The sequence below is a fragment of the Populus trichocarpa genome, chromosome 8 (assembly GCF_000002775.5).
Source record: "Populus trichocarpa isolate Nisqually-1 chromosome 8, P.trichocarpa_v4.1, whole genome shotgun sequence".
Lineage (NCBI taxonomy): Eukaryota > Viridiplantae > Streptophyta > Magnoliopsida > Malpighiales > Salicaceae > Populus > Populus trichocarpa.
The window spans coordinates 12,782,674-12,803,965 of NC_037292.2; the positions used below are offsets into that span (position 1 = coordinate 12,782,674).

General features: G+C 38.2%; 5 protein-coding genes across 5 annotated transcripts in view; 1 reads left to right on the top strand and 4 right to left on the bottom strand.

Annotated features, from left to right (window-relative positions):
- Positions 1-21,292, top strand: part of LOC7473199 (WEB family protein At1g12150) — a 78,304-nt gene that overhangs the window by 40,589 nt on the left and 16,423 nt on the right. The window lies entirely within an intron of this gene.
- Positions 2,800-3,225, bottom strand: LOC112328460 (uncharacterized). Its single transcript, XM_024607052.1, has one exon. The coding sequence runs from the start codon at positions 3,223-3,225 to the stop codon at positions 2,800-2,802; it is 426 nt and encodes a 141-aa protein (XP_024462820.1).
- Positions 8,495-10,112, bottom strand: LOC127905646 (uncharacterized). Its single transcript, XM_052455163.1, has 2 exons — positions 8,643-10,112; positions 8,495-8,526 (listed from the first exon to the last, which is right to left on the bottom strand). Exons 1-2 carry the CDS (start codon positions 10,078-10,080, stop codon positions 8,495-8,497), a joined length of 1,470 nt encoding a protein of 489 aa, XP_052311123.1. The 5' UTR covers positions 10,081-10,112.
- Positions 12,328-13,545, bottom strand: LOC112328461 (uncharacterized). Its single transcript, XM_024607057.1, has one exon. It carries the CDS (start codon positions 13,543-13,545, stop codon positions 12,328-12,330), a length of 1,218 nt encoding a protein of 405 aa, XP_024462825.1.
- Positions 15,327-17,931, bottom strand: LOC7480952 (cytochrome P450 71B36). The gene is made up of 2 exons (XM_002312624.4): positions 16,928-17,931; positions 15,327-16,238 (listed from the first exon to the last, which is right to left on the bottom strand). Exons 1-2 carry the CDS (start codon positions 17,831-17,833, stop codon positions 15,621-15,623), a joined length of 1,524 nt encoding a protein of 507 aa, XP_002312660.2. The 5' UTR covers positions 17,834-17,931; the 3' UTR covers positions 15,327-15,620.

Here is a 21,292-nt window from a genome sequence, read left to right on the forward strand (position 1 = left end):
GTTCTAGCAAGTATCTTCAAAGGTCTAAAGGAAGTCCAATCTGCATTAAGTGTGACCGCACGAGACATCCCTTTTCCTATTCATTTTCTCAGTAGTTGGCTTGCAGAAAAATTTGGCACCCATCAAACAGCCATTAGCCCTGCCAAATTGGTTGGGATGACAAAATATGTCGGCGTGGGGTTGGCAAAATATTTCAATGAATCTCAAGCTAATGCTCTTTTCAAAGATCCCAAGAGAGTCATATTTCCTGCATTACTTCCCCTGGCCAAAGTTATGGTCTTGTGTGATGATGGCAACTTATCAGTCCTCAAGAGTGACTACTTTATGTGTATTCGATCCGGTTATTTGACTCTTCGTTATAATGATACTTTTATTATTAAGTCTTACTGTGTCCTGATAGATTCAGTAGAAAATTTGGGTTTTGCCAACATGTTCCCCGTGACTTTGGAGGGAGAACTGGAGTTCCAACCTTGGAGGATGTATCCCAACTTTGGCATAGTTTTACCAAACTCAACACTCATTCTCAGTGCAAGCTTCCATTGCCCCTAAGTGATAAACTTCCTTTGGTGACTAAACGTTACATGGACTAGTGGACTCCGAAGTGGTCCAAAGTTTGTTCTCCAGAGATGAAGATCATTCTCAAAAGTCCTGTTAATGTTGCCATAGTATCTCGAAGGACAAAAGAAAAGAAGAATGACCCTCTCTTAACCAAAAAGAAACGATTTTCTCCTACCTATAAAAGAGACAAGCGGGCAGTTGATGTTGATTTAGGCAAGGAAGATGGTACTCAAACATCTGCCCATATAAGGAGGACACCACTTGTGATTCCTAGTGTAAAGAGAGTGAGTACTTCAAAAGATCATCTCAATAAGAAATCCTCTAACTCATCAAAGGCAAAGGAAAGAAGTGCACAATCCTTTTCTCCACAATTGGTAAATAAATACTTGTCCCTTTTTTATGTGCCTTATTAATTCCCTTTTTTTTTTATTGAGATGCTCATAAGGATATGCATGTAGCAGGAGAAGGAAGACAATTTTGAAGCAATCTTAAATGTTGAGGACAGTGAGCATGAAAACAGTGATCATCATTGGAAATGTTTAAAACGTACCAAGAAAGTGTTCAATCCTTGCAGCTCGGGTTTTCTTCATGGAGTCCCTAGTGCATCAATCATGCCAGACAATATTGATGAATTGGTTTGACACTTTTTTTTTTCTTTTCAATTCATGTTATTTATCATATATTAACCTTTTTTTGTTGTTCTTTGTTTCAGCTTGGTTAACAAGACCTGGGGAATGACTTTGATATGTATATTGGGCCAGAAATGAGTGTTGCTTTTGTTGCTAGCCCTAACCCTTTCAATATTTTAGCTGCTGGGATTGGAAACTCTCATCCTTCATTTAGTTTACCACATGAGTAGCCTAATCCATCTTTGCCGATCTTTAATATAGTGACCAACTTGCATAATCTTGGACCTACTACTGCCTTTGAGCCTTCAGGAGTTACTAGGTATTGTGCTGATGACATAATAGGATCTGAATTTGCTATCAAGTGTTGGGAGAGCATCAGAAATAAAATTGTTCGTACACAGATCCATTATATTCCTAACCTGGCTGATGAAGTTGAGAAGATCCTCCACTCCATTGAAGATATAAAGGTTGATTGCTCCTCTATCAGAAGAATGGTGACTGAGGTGATTGAGGATTCTAAAAAGTTTATTCACTTAGAGTCTTTATTATCTCCTACGATGACATCAGAGCAACGAGCCTTAGATGTTGAAAATCTTGAAGTGCAACTTAAAGATTCAGAAGCTTTTGAAGAGGAGGCATCTAGATCCATTTCCATCACTCATGCTGAGATAACGAAAATAGCGGGACAATTGATGGAGTTGCAGAGTAAGAAGATTGAGTTAGAGCATCTCTCAAGGCATGTGATGAAAAGCTTTCTGAGAGAGAAACCATCACCTCCGGCATTCGAGCAGAGATCACCACACTATCCTCTTCCCCTGTGATAAGTGAAACTGACGCAGCCATTCTTCAAAAATTAAAAGGATTATTGGAGACCAAACAAAATGAGTTAGAAGGACATAACTGGAAACCGTAGTACGATAATGGTTTCTTATGCTTTGGAATTTTTTTGTTTTGGTAACACAGGCTTGTGACTTTCTATTGAGGCTACATACTTTATGTAATAGAATTCTTCTTTCTATTAATAAAGTCTATATTTTGCCTTCACTTGTGTCTTGTTACCTGGATTTCCATGTTATGATTGTGTTTTGAGGTTTACTTATCCCTCTTTTTCCATGTGAACAATCATAATGGCTCAAATAGCTTTAAAGGATGATGTGCAACTGTACTTAGAATAACTTCTAAGTTGCCTATATACCTTTGTGGATAAAGGATCAAGTCACAACGTAGTTCAAAACATTTGTTTTTTTTGTCAAAGACTTTTTTTTTGCGTGACTGTACTCGGAATGAATTCCAAGTTGCCTACGTACCTTTGTGGATAAAGGATCAAGTCATAACGTAGTTTAATTTTTTTTTTATGCCTTTCACAGTTTTAGCTCGTGCGGGTTAGGAGCTACATCAGATTTCAAGCATAGTATCTTTTCAAGAATTTGTCGTTGATAGGCCCAATCCTCAATCCATTCTCATCGATAATTTTGTAAGCTCCATTGGTGTAGACTTTTTGAACCACATAAGGGCCATCCCATTTGGAGAGGAATTTGCTGCCTATGCATTTTGACATAATTATTGGACGTCGTACTGCCAAGACAAGATCTCCTTCTTGGGATGAGCGTGGTCACACCTTCTTGTTGAAAGCTCTACAAAGTCGCGCTTGATAACATTCTAATCGTTGTTGTGCCTCAAGATGTTTTTCATCTAAACCTTCAAGCTCTTCAAGGCGTAGACGAACATTGTCTTCATTGGAAAGTCCTTCTTGGATTGCGATTCTTAAAGATGGAATTTGACATTCTAGTGGAAGAACAGCTTCAACCCCGTATACCAAGGAATATGGAGTAGCTTGAGTCGGTGTTCGGAATGTAGTACGATAAGCCCATAGCGCCTCCCCAATTCTCTCATGCCAGTCCTTCTTCGAGCGATTCACCACCTTCTTGAGAATGTTGCATAAAGTCTTTGTCACGACCCGAATCCCGGGTCCATGACCGGCAACGCAGGAGCGGTGCCGGAAGGACACCCCGCCCGCGCTAAGCCTCAAAACGGACATATCAAAAGAATAATTTATTCAAAAATACGCAGCATTTCATAATCTTCAGAAATCTTATATTATTCAAAACTGATGAAACCAAAAGATAGTTTAAAACTCCTCATCAGTAATTAAAACAAAAACAATAATCCATAATACTCATTACATTGTCAAAATCCAAACTTAATCAAAACAAGGTAATAGTGGAGCGCCTAAGACATCGAATCAAACAGCCTTGAAAGATAAGCAAGGCATACTGACCCAAAACTGAAGAAGCAGGAACACTCAACAAGGTTCACCTGCTATCAGAAACTAAGAACCTGAAATAATATTAAGAATGAGGTGTGAGTTCAACCAACTCAGTGAGGGAATAATAATTAATATACATTTTAGATATTCTTGATATTAATAGTTCGCAAGATCCTTTATCTTGATATACATATACATATACATACTGAACATATCATATACATATCATATACATACTAAACATATCATCATAACGTAGTGGACTATATGTCAGAGATCAGATGACACCCGAAGGTGACCAGATGACACCCGAAGGTGACCAGACCAGATGACACCCGAAGGTGACCACTGTGGGATGATCAGTCGCCACAGGCTGATGCCTCTCTCACCAGCTAGGTTTACAGAATACTATGTGCACATAGGCTAACTACTCTCCGTTAGCATGGAGTTACTGACAAGTCCCATATCAAGGCATAATAGATATTCACATAATCATCAAAGAAACGTATATCATATCAAATAGAATTTACTTTGACAGATTGCGAGTGCAAATTCAAGAATAAATGAGTACTCGGAAAATAAGCAACATATATAATTATTCAAGAAATTAACGAGTTGTACTCATTATAAAATCAACATACATATTTACTTATCATATATGCATATTAAAGATTATCCCACTCACCCGGAAAATATAGAACTAAAAGGAATGTCAGACGAAAGACCCGAAAATCATATTGAGGATCGTTAGGAGAACCTACAACAATATGAAAATATACTCAAAAGCAACTCAAACAAGAGATCCCAATGCATAAAATAAAACCAGGTTTAGTCTCCTAAGTTTATGGACTAAAACGATAATTTTCCAAAACAGGGACCAAAACGTAATTTTACCAAAATTGGACCAATCTGGAAAATACATAACTATACTGAATTTTCACCCATAAACCATCCTTAATTCTGTCTAGAACGAACCAGGGACCGAACTGTAATTTTCATAAAGTTCAGGGACTAAAATGTAAATTCCTAAAATTGAGGGACCAAACTGAAAATATTCCAAATCAATTATCAAACTCAGATTCATCATCCTTAACCTCATAATAACACTGTCCAGAATCTCAAAATACAATTAGGGGTCAAATTATAATTTTCCCAAAGTTTAGGGACTAAACTGTAATTTCACAAATTGAGGGACCAAATTGAATTTTCGTCATCTTCAACCTCAAACCCAGAATTTTACAGATTAGCTACTGTCATCTCCTGATTTCTAACACAATTTCACCATTCAAATAAAATCATAACTCAAAATCATCATCTTTACCTTCAATCTCTCACAATCAACTAATTAACCAATTACCCACAACAATCAACCCATAACCTTCCAATTAATTCATCAATCAAACTCAAAACACAATATTCAAAACCCTAACATTTATCAAAACAGAAATCAAGGCTTAAAGAACACACATTTATACATAATCTTACCTTTAAACTTATTTCCTCCAATTCTCTTCTCCTTTCCTTATTTTTCCCTCTTTTCTCTTCTTCCTCCCCTTTTCTTCTCTTCTCCCGTCAGTTTTCACTCTTAAAACACAGCCCTCTTCTTCTATTTTCTTTTCTATTTATATTTATCAACTCTTTGTTCAATTACTACAATACCCCTTATTCATTTATACTCATTTTTAGCCTTCAAGGGCTTTATTGCCTTTTACCCACTCATTAAATTTCAAAACATCACAATCTCCCCACCTTATAAAAGTTTCGTCCTCGAAACTTAAACTTTAAGAAATGAAGTCTTACCATCAAGTTCAAACAAGAATGGATACTTGTTGAGCATTTCCTCCTCAAGCTCCCACGTCGCTTCTTCACGTGGGTGTCCGCTCCACACAACCTTAACCGATGCGATATCCTTCGACCGAAGTTTTCTAACTTGTCGATCCACTATTTTTATTGGTTGAACTTCGTATGTCATAACTTTCCTCAGCTCAACCGGTTGTACTTCCAGCACATGAGATGGATCAGACAAATACTTCCTCAACATCGAAACATGGAACACTGGATGTATAGAGGAGAGATTAGGTGGTAAGGCAAGCCGATATGTCACTACCCCTACTCTTTCCAAGATCTCAAAGGGCCCTATAAACCTAGGACTCAACTTTTCTTTCTTCCCAAATCTGAATATCCCTTTAGTCGGAGAGACTTTTAGGAATACGTTGTCACCCACTGAAAATTCTAGATTACATCTTCTCTTATCCGCATAATTCTTTTGCCTACTCTGAGCTGTTTGAAGCTTATCTCGGATCACCTTAATCTTATCCGAAGTAATCTGTATTAACTCGGGACCCATTAATCTCCTCTCACCAACCTCATACCAACATACAGGTGATCTACACTTCCGGCCATACAAGGCCTCATATGGGGCCATATCAATGCTCGCTTGATAACTATTATTATATGCAAACTCCACCAAAGATAAGTACTTGCTCCATCCGACACCAAAGTCAATCACACAAGCTCTTAACATATCCTCCAAAATTTGTATAGTCCTCTCAGATTGTCCATCTGTCTGAGGATGAAAGGCAGTACTTAACTGAATGTTAGTCCCCAAAGCTTCCTGAAACTTCACCCAAAACCGAGAAGTGAATTGTGGACCTCTGTTGGACACAATTGAGATCGGCACACCATGCAACCTTACGATCTCGTTAACATAGATTTCTGCAAGTTTTGCAAACCCATATGTCACCTTTACTGGCAAGAAATGAGCTGACTTGGTCAAACGATCAACTATTACCCAAACCGAATCATAACCCTCCTGGCTCCGAGGCAAACCTGACACAAAGTCCATGGTGATCCTCTCCCATTTCCATTCAGGAATTAACAATGGCTGCAAAAGCCCTGGTGGTTTCTGATGCTCACCTTTAACCCTCTGACAGGTCAAGCATCGAGATACAAATTCAGCAATGTCCCTCTTCATGCCATTCCACCAATAGCACTCTTTCAAGTCTCTATACATCTTGTTAGAACCAGGATGTATAGTATAGGCAGTTTGGTGTGCTTCCGTCATCACATCTCTTTTCAAATCATCCACCTCAGGCACACATAACCTGGAACCAAATCTCAACACACCATCTTCATGGATAACAAAACCCGGAGCTCTCCCTAACTCCAACTCATCTCGAATCTTGCAAAGTCGCTCATCCTTCATTTGAGCTACTTTAATCCGGTCTACCAAGTCTGACTTGGCCTGAAAGTGAGCCAACAATGCTCCCGATTCACAAATCTCAAAACTGACTCTCTCATCTAACAATCCGTGTAACTCTTTAATCAAGGGTCTCCTCACCTCCTAAATATGAGCCAAACTACCCATAGATTTTCTGCTTAAGGCATCGACAACAACATTTACCTTGCCCGGGTGATATTGAATCGTGCAATCATAATCACTTAACAATTCCATCCACCTTCTCTGTCTCAAATTCAGATCCTTCTGCTGGAAGATATATTGAAGACTCTTATGATCTGAAAATATCTCACATGTCTCCCCATACAAATAGTGTCTCCAAATCTTAAGGGCAAACACTACTGCAGCCATCTCCAAATCATGTGTGGGGTAATTTTGCTCGTGCTTCTTCAACTTTCTCGAGGCAGGAGCAATCACATTACCATTCTGCATCAAAACACAACCCAAACCAATCCTGGATGCATCACAGTACACGGTAAAACCACCAGACCCTGAAGGTACTGTCAAAATTGGAGCCGTAATTAACCTTTCCTTCAACTCCAGGAAACTCTTCTCACATTCTTTTGACCATTGAAACTTGACACTTTTCTGTGTCAACTTCGTCAACGGAGCAGAGATTCGGGAAAAATTCTCCACGAATCTCCTGTAGTATCCTGCTAAACCCAGGAAACTCCTAATCTCAGATACCGTGACTGGTCTAGGCCACTGTTTAACTGCCTCCACTTTCTGTGGATCAACCTCTATCCCATTTTTGGACACCACATGTCCCAAAAACCCAACACTCTCTAACCAAAACTCACTCTTCGAGAACTTTCCATACAACTGATGATCTCTTAGAGTTTGAAGCACCAATCTCAAATGCTCTTCATGTTCCTCTTTACTTCTTGAATACACCAAGATGTCATCAATGAACACAATAACAAACTTATCAATAAACAGCCTAAAAACCCTGTTCATCATGTCCATAAAAGCCACAGGTGCATTCGTTAACCCAAAAGACAACACTAGGAACTCGTAATGCCCATAACGAGTCCTAAAGGCAGTTTTAGGAATATCCTCATTCCTAATCCTCAACTGGTGATACCCCGATCGCAAATCAATCTTTGAGAAACATTGAGCTCCTTGTAATTGATCAAAAAGATCATCAATGCGAGGGAGTGGGTATCTATTTTTAACAGTGACCTTGTTCAATTGTCTATAGTTTATACACATCCTCATTGATCCATCCTTCTTCTTTACAAATAAAACAGGTGCTCCCCACGGAGACACACTTGGACGAATAAACCCTTTATCTAACAAATCTTGAATCTGCTCCTTCAACTCTTTTAATTCTGCTGGCGCCATCCTGTAAGGTGCCATAGAGATTGTTTTGTTCCTGAAACTAGATCAATACAGAATTCGATTTCCCTATTGGAAGGTAGTCCAGGTAAGTCATCGGGAAAAACATCGATGAATTCTTTAAGTATCGAAACTTGTTCCATCCTCGGGACCCCCATGTTCATATCATGCACATAAGCCAAAAACCCTTGCATACCCTTTCGTACCATCCTTCTCGTGATGGCCGAGAGAATACTAGATGGAGATGATAACCCATCTCCATGAAAAGCAAACTCCGTCTCCTCATCAGGCTTGAAAATCACTGTCTTATTCCAACAATCAACTGAGGCATGGTGCCTTGATAACCAATCCATACCTAATATCACATCAAAACCTACTATTTCTAAAATTACCAAATCGCCTAATAGGTTTCTACCTTGCACTTGAACCTCACAATCAACATAAACATATTCCCCAAACATAACCTCATCCGAAGGGATAGCTACACACAAAGGACTCTCTAACAAAATGGGTTGTTTAGTAAACCTTAAAGCAAAATATGACGACACGAAAGAATGAGTTGCCCCCGTGTCAAATAACACTCTAGCCTCGAAGGAACATATTAAGAGTGTACCTGAGACAACAATATTGGATGTCTGGGCATCTTGCTGAGTAATGGCAAAAACTCGTGCCTGTCCCTGACTTGCTGGCGCAAAACCTCTACCGCCTACTCCACGGCCCCGCTGGCCGCGCCCACCAGCTCCACGACCACCCTGAAACACAGAATGGCTAGCTGATTGAGTCTGAGTAGGAGATGTAATCGGTGAAGCACCAGGTTTGGACCACCACTTGTTCGGACAATCCCTCAATAAGTGATCAGTCTGCCCGCAACCGAAACAAGCTCCTGTCTGCCTATAACAGACTGTGCCATAATGCCTAGACCCACAAGACGGACATTGAGGCCTCCCATCTGAACCTTGTGGTGTTAACTGAACAGTACCTCGGCTCTGAGTCGGACCAGCTCCACTCATACTATGTCTATTGTTTCCCCTGAGAATAGACCTCGACAAGAAATTCCTTGACTGATTTAATTGGCCCTGCCGGCCCCCATGTCCCCTGCTAGGACCTGTATCAGACCGCTGCTGAAAAGAGAACTGATTTGCCACTTTGGGCCTCTTAACCGAACCCACTGATAATTCATCCTCTAACTCTCGTGCCTCAATAGCTCGGGCACGATCCACTATGGCCGAGTACGTCTTAAACTCATGAGCCCCAATAGCTTTGAATAAGTAGCTATTAAGACCTCGAACAAACCTCTTAATCTTCCTCTCCTCAGTCGGTACCAAATACCCAGCAAATCTGGACAACCGTGTGAATTCCACTTCATACTCTGTCACACTCAAGTCACCCTGAACCAACTTTTCAAACTCATATGATCTGGCTTCCCTCACACTTTCAGGTAGAAAACGTTCCAAAAACATCTCAGAAAATTCCTTCCACTCCATCGGTGGCGAACTAACTGCCCTTTCACCCCTCTTGGACTCATACCAGTTCACAGCCACCTCTCCTTCTAGCCTGAAAGATGCTAAAGTCACTGCACGATGATCCGTGCAACCCATGGCCTCACACCTACGCCATACTGCATCTAAAAACTGTTGTGGTTCCTCAGAGTTATCAACACCCTTAAATGTAGGAGGTGCCAGCTTAAGGAACTCTGACAATGGCACTTTCACCCCATGCACAGTATGGGAAGTTGAAGATGCATTCTTATCCTTCTCCTTCTCTCTCTCAGTTAAAAGGTCAGCCAGGGTCTGCATGGCTTGTCCAATCTTATCCAAAGCACTATCAGTATAAGACACCCTATCATGGGATTCCTGCTCCTGATTCTTACCAACATCCAGACCATAGTCTCCCTCAAACTCCACCTCATCCTGAACTTCTGCTTCCATTGGTTGAGGCGAAAGGGTTCTAACCCTCTTTTTGCGCCACTCCTTCCTAAGCTGAGCGATAGGAATGTCCTCTTGATCATTACCGACATAATCGGCATTAACTACATGTTTAGCTCTCGGCATATTTCCTAAAAAAAATGCATTTATATATATGTATCAACATAAAAGGAGTTTTAAGGAGGACACACCAAACACTAGATTGGAGAATTATAAGAGGACTGACATCAAGACAAGATAGATCTTAAGCTCCACATATTACGAGGGTTTTAAATAAATAAAACAGATTATGAGGTTTTAATAAAAAAACCTGGCTCTGATACCACCTTTGTCACGACCCGAATCCCGGGTCCATGACCGGCAACGCAGGAGCGGTGCCGGAAGGACACCCCGCCCGCGCTAAGCCTCAAAACGGACATATCAAAAGAATAATTTATTCAAAAATACGCAGCATTTCATAATCTTCAGAAATCTTATATTATTCAAAACTGATGAAACCAAAAGATAGTTTAAAACTCCTCATCAGTAATTAAAACAAAAACAATAATCCATAATACTCATTACATTGTCAAAATCCAAACTTAATCAAAACAAGGTAATAGTGGAGCGCCTAAGACATCGAATCAAACAGCCTTGAAAGATAAGCAAGGCATACTGACCCAAAACTGAAGAAGCAGGAACACTCAACAAGGTTCACCTGCTATCAGAAACTAAGAACCTGAAATAATATTAAGAATGAGGTGTGAGTTCAACCAACTCAGTGAGGGAATAATAATTAATATACATTTTAGATATTCTTGATATTAATAGTTCGCAAGATCCTTTATCTTGATATACATATACATATACATACTGAACATATCATATACATATCATATACATACTAAACATATCATCATAACGTAGTGGACTATATGTCAGAGATCAGATGACACCCGAAGGTGACCAGATGACACCCGAAGGTGACCAGACCAGATGACACCCGAAGGTGACCACTGTGGGATGATCAGTCGCCACAGGCTGATGCCTCTCTCACCAGCTAGGTTTACAGAATACTATGTGCACATAGGCTAACTACTCTCCGTTAGCATGGAGTTACTGACAAGTCCCATATCAAGGCATAATAGATATTCACATAATCATCAAAGAAACGTATATCATATCAAATAGAATTTACTTTGACAGATTGCGAGTGCAAATTCAAGAATAAATGAGTACTCGGAAAATAAGCAACATATATAATTATTCAAGAAATTAACGAGTTGTACTCATTATAAAATCAACATACATATTTACTTATCATATATGCATATTAAAGATTATCCCACTCACCCAGAAAATATAGAACTAAAAGGAATGTCAGACGAAAGACCCGAAAATCATATTGAGGATCGTTAGGAGAACCTACAACAATATGAAAATATACTCAAAAGCAACTCAAACAAGAGATCCCAATGCATAAAATAAAACCAGGTTTAGTCTCCTAAGTTTATGGACTAAAACGATAATTTTCCAAAACAGGGACCAAAACGTAATTTTACCAAAATTGGACCAATCTGGAAAATACATAACTATACTGAATTTTCACCCATAAACCATCCTTAATTCTGTCTAGAACGAACCAGGGACCGAACTGTAATTTTCATAAAGTTCAGGGACTAAAATGTAAATTCCTAAAATTGAGGGACCAAACTGAAAATATTCCAAATCAATTATCAAACTCAGATTCATCATCCTTAACCTCATAATAACACTGTCCAGAATCTCAAAATACAATTAGGGGTCAAATTATAATTTTCCCAAAGTTTAGGGACTAAACTGTAATTTCACAAATTGAGGGACCAAATTGAATTTTCGTCATCTTCAACCTCAAACCCAGAATTTTACAGATTAGCTACTGTCATCTCCTGATTTCTAACACAATTTCACCATTCAAATAAAATCATAACTCAAAATCATCATCTTTACCTTCAATCTCTCACAATCAACTAATTAACCAATTACCCACAACAATCAACCCATAACCTTCCAATTAATTCATCAATCAAACTCAAAACACAATATTCAAAACCCTAACATTTATCAAAACAGAAATCAAGGCTTAAAGAACACACATTTATACATAATCTTACCTTTAAACTTATTTCCTCCAATTCTCTTCTCCTTTCCTTATTTTTCCCTCTTTTCTCTTCTTCCTCCCCTTTTCTTCTCTTCTCCCGTCAGTTTTCACTCTTAAAACACAGCCCTCTTCTTCTATTTTCTTTTCTATTTATATTTATCAACTCTTTGTTCAATTACTACAATACCCCTTATTCATTTATACTCATTTTTAGCCTTCAAGGGCTTTATTGCCTTTTACCTACTCATTAAATTTCAAAACATCACAGTCTTGTTGAAGGCTTCTGCCAAACCATTAGCCAGAGCATTGTACATAGAAGAGTTATGTTGTTTGAAACTGAACTGTGCACACAACTTATTCATGGCTGTATTGTAGAACTCCTTTCCATTATCGGTTATGATGTATCTTGGTACCCCATAACGGTAAATGATGTTTGTTTGAATGAAGTTTACAACTGTCTCTTTCTTGACCTCTTTTAATCCTGTAGCTTCTGCCCACTTGGAGAAGTAATCTGTTGCATCCAATATGTAAAGATGCCCCCCAGAGCTTTTCGGCAATGGTCCTACCACATCCAGTGCCCAACCATCAAAGGGCCAAGAGGCAACTGTCGGGTGTAAAGGCTCGGGTGGCTGGTGGATCAAATTAGCATGCAATTGACAACTTTGACATTTTCTAGCATAGTCTATGCAATCCTTCACCATTGTTGGCCAGTAATATCCCATTCTTTTGATCTGGAAGTGAAGTTTAGGGCCTGATTGGTGTGCTCCACAGATCCCTGAGTGAGCTTCCTCTAGTGCTTTTGTTGCTTCTTCTTCTTCGAGACAGCTCAAAAAGACTTCGTCAAAAGAGCATCGGTAAAGAGTGCCTTGGAAGTATATGAAGCGAGAAGCTCTTCGCCTCACCTCTGTCTTATGGCGTAGGTCTTTAGGTAGCTCTTCATGTCTCAAATAATCGATAAGCGGCTGACGCCAGTCTTCTCTTTCAATCTCGTAGACAGAAACTACACCCACTTGTTCTTTCTCTTTTATGTCATGATTTAGTGGTGGAACAACCCATCTTTGACATACAGGGACTTTTATCTCCTCACTACATGATGTTAATGTTAACGACAGATTTGCTAAGGCATCGGCTTGCTTATTCTCTTTTCGTGGCACATGTTCTAAAGTGACACAATCAAGGGATGTTATCAGTTTAAGTGCATACTTGTGATATGGGATGAATTCCGGCTTCTTGACTTCATATAGTGAGAGGAGCTGTCTGATGACTAATTGAGAATCCCCAAAAACTTTAAGGCGAGACATCTTTATATTCACTGCCATTTTCAACCCAAGAATCAAGGCTTGATATTCGGCCATGTTATTAGAACAACATTCGGTAAGTGAAAAGGAGAAAGGCAAGACCTCTCCTTCCGGTATGATGAATATAACCCCAGCCCCGGCTCCATTTTGTCGTGTTGCGCCATCAAAGAACATTTTCCATGGTTCTTACATTTCAATAAACAAAACATCCTCATCAGGCAGGTCTTCAGAGAACTTCCATTCATCACGAATAGGATGATCAGCGAGAAAATCGACTAGTGCTTACCCCTTGAAATCTTGATAGACTTTTGTGAGATATAGACAATTTCAAATTCTTGAAGCAATAAAGCCCATTTTGCCAATCTTCCTGATAGTATTGGTCTTGAGATGATGTACTTGAGAGGGTCAGCTCGAGAGATTAATCTTACTGAATGCGCTTGGAGGTAATGCCTTAACTTCTTTATTGCAAACATTAATGCTAGACATGTCTTCTCTATTTTCGTTGTATTGAACAATATCTTCGCTGCTTTGCTTACCAGCAACGCCGTAAGTGGCATTCCTTCCTTCCATGGGCTGAGTTTTGGTATAATACTACCTATCATGCATTTACAGGAATGACTCCCTTCCGAGCTCTATATAGAAGGCCTCCTCCAACAATCCTTTATTACCATGAAGGTTATTGTCCCGTACATGAAGTCGATAAAAACTTGGCTTCTAGAGATGCTCTGTTATGGCATCTTAAAAGTAATTTACATACAACAAATAATCGAATGAAACAGCAAGTCAATTCCAAACACCGAGACATTGAATTTCAGATCGGTGATTTGGTGTTTCTGAAGCGACATCCCTACTGAAAATAGATTGTGTTCAAAAGAGCCTATCAAAAGCTTGCAAGCAAATTTTATGGGCCATATCCAGTTGAGGAAAAAATTAGAAATGTTGCCTATAAACTCAAGCTCCCCCCCCCCGACTCTCGTATTCACCCAGTTTTCCATATATATGTCCCTTCTAAAAAAAGATTGGGTGAAATTATTGTTGCTAGTACTAACTTACCTCCAATGGCTGACGATGGTGACTTACTTATGGAGTCGGAGGTTATATTGGATACACGTTGGGTAAAATAAGGATCCAAATTTATTGAAGAAAGCTTGGTCCAATGGAAACGACTTCCAGTCAATGATGCTACATGGGAGAACACTCAAGAATTACGCGACAAGTTCGTAAATATAAACCTCGAGGACAAGGTTTCTGTCACTAGGGGAAGTATTGATAAACCAAAAAGATCTTTAAGAGTGCATGCCTGTGAAGAACCCGAAATATATGGACTAAGAGCTGTTATCATAAATGCATTTTCCATGTATAGAGCCATGCAGGGAGAAGGTTTTGTTGCCAAAGACTTGGTCTAAGTTGTTGGTCATGTCCACAAAGCTTCCTTGCTTAAGAATAGGTCAAGTAATTATTATTTGATTTTAAATAATGTATGATTGGCTTGTTGCCAATAACTGTTAGTGTCTTAATTCTTAGAGATATGATCTCAGAATTAGAAGTAATTGTTATTTTCATTTTTGTATTTAAACTCTTTCAAAATCAATAATATCAAGCTTATTCCAATTAAAAATCTTGCAGTTAATTCTCATCCAGAGTGGAATATAATGTGAATTATAGCATTTCATATCCTGATTGCGACCTATCAAATTGATTCCTTAACCTTGGTTTTAGTGGAGTATACTTGCTAGTCATTTTTTAGACAATGAAGTGACGGAAGCCTGAATTAGGCACCCACACCCTTAACAGTATTGGCCACTAATTCCAACTCATTCATCCTCAGGCATTTAAGATCTGCTAGCTATGGAGAAAGTATCCCGTCGACCTTCCTTAAAGGATACCCTGGAAAGCTTTTTACACATAGAAGTTTCATTGAGAGACACGGAAGAAAACGAGAGAGGGCTCAAACATTTCAACCAAACTCTTTGTGTTGAAATTTTTGGAACTCTCTGCAGACAGCCATAACTACAAGCACATACATACACATTACTCGCATACATTACAATCGTGCACAAATCGTACTTTTTAAGTGCCATGAGCCTCTGGCTCAATGGTATCCATGTCCCGGCCCCACCTCGAAAGAGGTGTTCTGATCCGAGCCTATCCTTCGTAACAAAAGCTAAAAAGAAAGAAAAGCACAATCATACATTCTTAAGTGCATGAAACTATAGATATGCTTATGAGATCATGATATCTTCTGATAGTCACGGAAGGTAGTTGACTGGTACAAGAATGAGAGGTGTCTTCTTAGAGGTAGTAAGACTAACGCCAGCTTTTTCTTCCATGTTGATATCTTCCTTCTTCATCCCATCGGGAAAAACCCAATCAAAACAATACAAGAGATTTGCAAGTATAATCTCCATTGTTATAGATCCCATATGCATCCCAGGACAAATTCTTCGACCAGATCCAAATGGCAAGTACTCAAAACTTTGTCCTTTATAGTCAATGGACCTATCAAGGAATCTTTCAGGGAAAAACTCTTCAGGATCCTTCCAGTACCTGGGGTCACGTCCAATTGCCCAGACATTAATTTGGACCAGCATCTTCGGATAGATATTATGACCACTGACTTTACAGTGAGACATGGTTTCTCTTGGGATAAGTAGTGGGCCAGGAGGGTGCAGTCTCAGAGTTTCTTTTATTACCATCCGGAGATACTCAAGTTGATCGATGTCGCTTTCAGTAACTCTTCCCTTATTTCCAACACATTTCCTAACTTCATCCTGCACTTTCTTCATCACTCTTGGATTCCTAACAAGTTCTGCCATTGCCCAATTCACTGTCAGTGAACTAGTGTCTACTCCTGCCATAAATAAATTCTGACAGACAAACATCAGAATCCAATTAGACAATTAATTTGTTGAAACAATAGAGAAAAGTAGGCAATTAATTTCATAATAACAGCAAGCAAATATTTCTTTATAGCTGTAGTTTATAACAGAAATTACAGCGCATGATGTTGCTGGACAGAAGCCAGCTTCATTTAGCATGTTGCTCTTGCTATTCCCAACACTTGCACAGAGATGAATCTCAAGAATCATGCAAATATATCAAGTTTGAGATTATACTCTGAGAGGGTTTTCTAAATGGTATAGCAACCATGCCAAGAAACACAACAAAATTTTCTGATATAATAGCACTTGAAAAAGCTTTGGCAATGCACAAACAAGGGCTTAGATATAATGATAGACGCCACCTCCAACCCAAAAGCCTATACTAAAAACGTACGGGTACATCTTATATATTTACCACTGGGCACCAAAGAAAAACTATCTAACTTTGACGGCTTATCAGCTACTTTACATATATATGTGAAACTAGATTACTAGATTCCTGTTACAGACAACCAAAGGCCTGTGGCTTGGTGCTCCCTAAAAGCCTGGTGGCAAATTCTGAAATATGCTAGCGGCAATGAAATGATAGGCACTACATATACACTTAATAACATGAAGTAATCTATTGAAGCTCAGGATTTAATGTATGATAATGGAAATGCTGAACAGCATACCAGGAGGATTGCCTTGATATTATCCTTTGTGAACTGAGATGCACCAAGTTCAGTCTGCTCCTTCTCTATTCTCAGCAGAACATCTACCATGTCATCGTGCTCCTTTATCCTTCCAGGTTTAAGATGATTATCAATTAAATGCTGAAAGAAAGTATCTAATTCATGGAAAACTCTCTCAGTCCTTGCACGATGACCAGTAAGCCGATCCACAATCCACCCTAAATACGGGATGGATTCATCTGCTGAGATGCTTCCCGCTACAGCCTCGGTGTCATGAACCACTTCATGAAATTTATCTCGATCAAAGCTAGTCCCTCGATAATTGAATCCATATGCCATCCTGAATGTTATATTCGCAACGAGAGCATATAATTTCTGAGTAAGATCAACAGGTGCTGCTAAAGCTGATGACTCAGAGATAAAATTGACCAGCAAGCTAACTTCTTCTTCCCTGATGAACCGGAAAGACTGCACCCTTTTCAAGCTGAATAGCTCCAGAGTAACAATTTTTCTCATGTTTCTCCAGTGATCACTATATGGTGAAAATGCTATGTCTAGATAATTGTACGTGAGTCTCCCAGTCCCAGCTAAAAGAGGTCTACTGCAAAAGGCAAGATCATGAACTTTTAAGACCTCTCTTGCTGCCTCAGCAGAGGAGATTACGACAGTTGGTATTCGACCAAGTCGAATTAGCATGACAGGGCCATATTTCTTGGAGAGTTGCCACAGAGATTGGTGAGGCAGTGATCCAAGTTGGTGCAAGTTGCCTAAAATTGGAAGCTTAGGAGGGCTTGGAGGAAGAAGCTGCTCGCTTTGTCTCTTAACTTCCATCTTTTTCATAAATAGAAGCAGTAGTGCCAGAAGTAAGATAAGAGGAAGCCATAAAGGTACAACATAGAGAGCCATAAGAGTTTAGCATGTAGAATGTCTGAGCTACCTTGAGATTAAATATCCTCACCACTGATTAAAAATCAACAATGAGTACAAAACATATCATTACTATTTGCCCCTGTTAGGCTAAGTGTGTTTGATATTGTTGTTGCTGTTGTGGTTGTGATTTTAAAAAAGTTGTTTTATAAAAAGTATTTTTAGTTGAGATTAGTTTGGAAAAATATATGTTTGGTTAAAACTGTGGTTGAAATTGAGGTTGAACAAAAAGTAGTTTAATGTGTTTGGTTAAAAAAATGATTTTCAAATTGAGGTTATAAAATAATTAAAAAATATTTTTAATTTAAATATTGTAGATTTAACTACTATTATTACATCATGAAATAAATAATATTGATATCAAATATTTTTTATTATTCCATTAAACTATGTGCAATGTCATCACATACGAAATATATCCAATAATAACTATATTTTTCATGGTTTCTTAAGCACGCAACAACAAAAACTGCATTTTTTGTTACGTCATCAAGCGATCTCCTTCTAATTTTTTGAATAAAACACAATTAAAATAAAAATATAACCTGAATTTTTTTTAACTGGGTCGGACCCGGCAAGAACATAATTGGAATTGCGATCAAATTCCACAAATGCTACGTCATCATGCGATATCCTTCTAATTTATATAGTGTTATTAAATAATATTAAATACTAGTTTTTCGAGTAAAACTTAATTTTTTAAAAAATATTTTACAATTTCATTACGTACAAAATTCATTCGATAAAAACTACAGTTTTCATGATTTTTTAAGCATGCAATAAAATTAGTTAAAATATTATCAGAAATAAAATTGAGATTACAGTACGAGTAAATTTAATTCACCTTAAACTAATTTAAAAAAAAAAAACAAAAAAAAATATTGTTCATGTTCACGTGAATAGTACGAGTAAAATCACTTAACTGCACTAGTTTTTCAAAAAAAAAACTAAATGTTTCCTGGTTTTTCGAAATAATAATAAAAAGAAAAAACTAAACTTTTCCTGGTTTGTCAAAATAATAATTAAAAAAAAACTAAACTTTTCCTGGTTTTTCAAAAAAAAAAATTGATTTAAGTTTAAGTGTACAGTGCGAGTGAATTAATTCACTCACACTGTACAGTGGAGCCATGCTCCACTGTTACAGCTTCTTGCCTCAGGAGAAGCAGCCAAATGCTGTTTCTCCAAAACCTGCGGTTTCATTTTAATTTGTAGTGGGTTTTACCAGTGAAAAGTATTTTTTTTTTTTTACCAAACGATATTATATGTGGCTGTGAGTGAACCTCACCCGCAACCACACTCCTAAACGGCCACTAAATGATTGTTGCCAACTGTGGTCTAATTATTTATAGTGATAAGGTTTACTGTTACTAGTCATCCAGGAGCTATCTTTTTCATAAATAAGAACATTTAACTCGCAGTACAAATTCATAACTGCTCAGTTGACTCCTAACGGGCTGTGGTTTGGTTGCTTTCTACATCTAATAACACTCACAGAACACGCTTGAATTTATCACACAAATGCTATAATTTCCCCGTACAAAACTTGCACAGGAAAGGGGTTGCAATGAAAGAGAGTTCACACACTCTGCTACTGTTTGTTTTCTGTCTTTTCAGCTTCTGCACCTGCTGCCCTTTCTCTTTCAGAGTTGCAATGAAAGGTGTGCCCTACCATTTTAGACAAAACAACACACTTAACACGTTGAAGAGAGAGGGCTCAAACATGTTTTAATAATCATTTTTTTTTTGTAATTAAATTTCTTTATACAAAAAGAATTGCGTATTAAATTAGAGTATGAAGTTGATATTGTTTCTATATTTTACACACAACAAATGAATTTATTATTATCAAGGGACATTTAAAAAAAAAAAAAAACTTTTGTTATGCTGTTCAAATCATTGTCAAGACAGGATCTTGCAAGGAAGTCTCGTATTTATAGACTCAAAAAAATTAATGTAGTTTTATTATACCCGAAATAAAAACAGGGAGAAGATTGAAAATAAAATAAAAATGAACCTGATTTCAAAAAAAGAAAAAAGAATCATCCCTACCGACAGTCCATCAATAATAATAATAATATATGAAATATTAGTCAGTGGAACCTTTAAAAGAATCATTCCTACCGACAGTCCATCAATAATAATAATAATAATAATATATGAAATATTAGTCAGTGGAACCTTTAAAAAAATCAATGTTTTATAGAGTAATACAAATGATTAGGTAGAGGACATGTGATGCATGTGCCGGAGCGTCCAGCAAAGAAAAGTCTTACACTATTATTTAGAGATTTTCAGCTTTGAAATTATCATGAATTAATCATGAAAGTTATGATATGAAATCAGCAAGTTTCTTGCTTTCTCTTGCATTTCCTCTGTTGCCAATGAAAAATAAATATTTTAATTAATTGATCGATCGATCAAAAGTTGATCATCCACAGATGTTAGGATTAGGGTGACCGTTTTTGGTTTGTTTTTGTTTTTGTTTTTTTACCGAAGGCTGATTTGCCTTGCTGTGTGCCTCCTCTGTGTTGTATTTTACATTTCCACCCTGGTGTTACTGTCACAGAAATTGTTGAAACAAGGCCTTTGGCCATTGCAGATATCTTGTAATTTTCAGTGATTTGTTATGAATCAGTAAGGACAACATTACGCTCTCCATCTTGCACTGTCTATCTACTTAAAGGTAATGTGCACTTTGTAACTTCCAGTGATGCATAGACATGAACGTGAAACGGGGCAAGAACTAAAATGGAACAAGACTATAAGCGATTGCAAATCCTGAAATCCAAGAAAACCAGAACCTGGAAAAAGAAGTAGAAAACAAGACCAGGGAACAATCACTTCAATGCTGATGCTCTTAACAATGTGCAAAATCGAACAATGTTTGCCGGTTCGAAAATGTATACAGGATTGGTTCTCCTATCATCGTTTTGTTCTGCATTTGGTAGCTCGAAGGACACCACTAGGAGGACTTGTCACCAAGATAATTCAATGACCAGACAGCCTCTAAGAATACCACAGCAAACTCCCCAGTTTCGATCGCACCCTGAAGACTCCCTTCACATCAAGTAGGACTCCGTTTCTGCTAATCTGCTCCGAAGCTGTTCGCTTTCCATTACGGGAAGCCGAACCTGAATAGAAACCATATGAACATTTCCAAACCTTGACTCAACCTTGACTAGCAATAAGAGTGCGTCCGTAGTATAGATCAATGATCAGGTAACTGAAGTCTACACTCACTTTCCTGTTTGGATTGGTTTAGTTTGCTAGCACGGAGAGATCAGCGTCGAGAGCCTGCATCGATGTACGCTGTATTTAAGGTGGCACTGGAAACATCAAACCGTGGACTACGTGGACGATATACTAGGTAGACTATAAGGACACTGAGGCCTCCTAGGAATATTACGATGCAAAAATTTGTGCAGAAAACTGCACCTA

What these genes read in the sequence shown, in the direction of transcription:
- LOC7480952 (XM_002312624.4), bottom strand. Translation starts at nt 17,833, where the DNA reads ATGGCTCTCTATGTTGTACCTTTATGGCTTCCTCTTATCTTACTTCTG. An exon ending in ATATCAAGGCAATCCTCCTG is followed by an intron (nt 16,239 to 16,927) that starts GTATGCTGTTCA and finishes TTTGTCTGTCAG; the next exon opens with AATTTATTTATGGCAGGAGT.
- LOC112328461 (XM_024607057.1), bottom strand. Translation starts at nt 13,545, where the DNA reads ATGTTCTTTGATGGCGCAACACGACAAAATGGAGCCGGGGCTGGGGTT.
- LOC112328460 (XM_024607052.1), bottom strand. Translation starts at nt 3,225, where the DNA reads ATGTCCGTTTTGAGGCTTAGCGCGGGCGGGGTGTCCTTCCGGCACCGC.
- LOC127905646 (XM_052455163.1), bottom strand. Translation starts at nt 10,080, where the DNA reads ATGCCGAGAGCTAAACATGTAGTTAATGCCGATTATGTCGGTAATGAT. An exon ending in ATCCAATATTGTTGTCTCAG is followed by an intron (nt 8,527 to 8,642) that starts GTACACTCTTAA and finishes ATTTTGTTAGAG; the next exon opens with AGTCCTTTGTGTGTAGCTAT.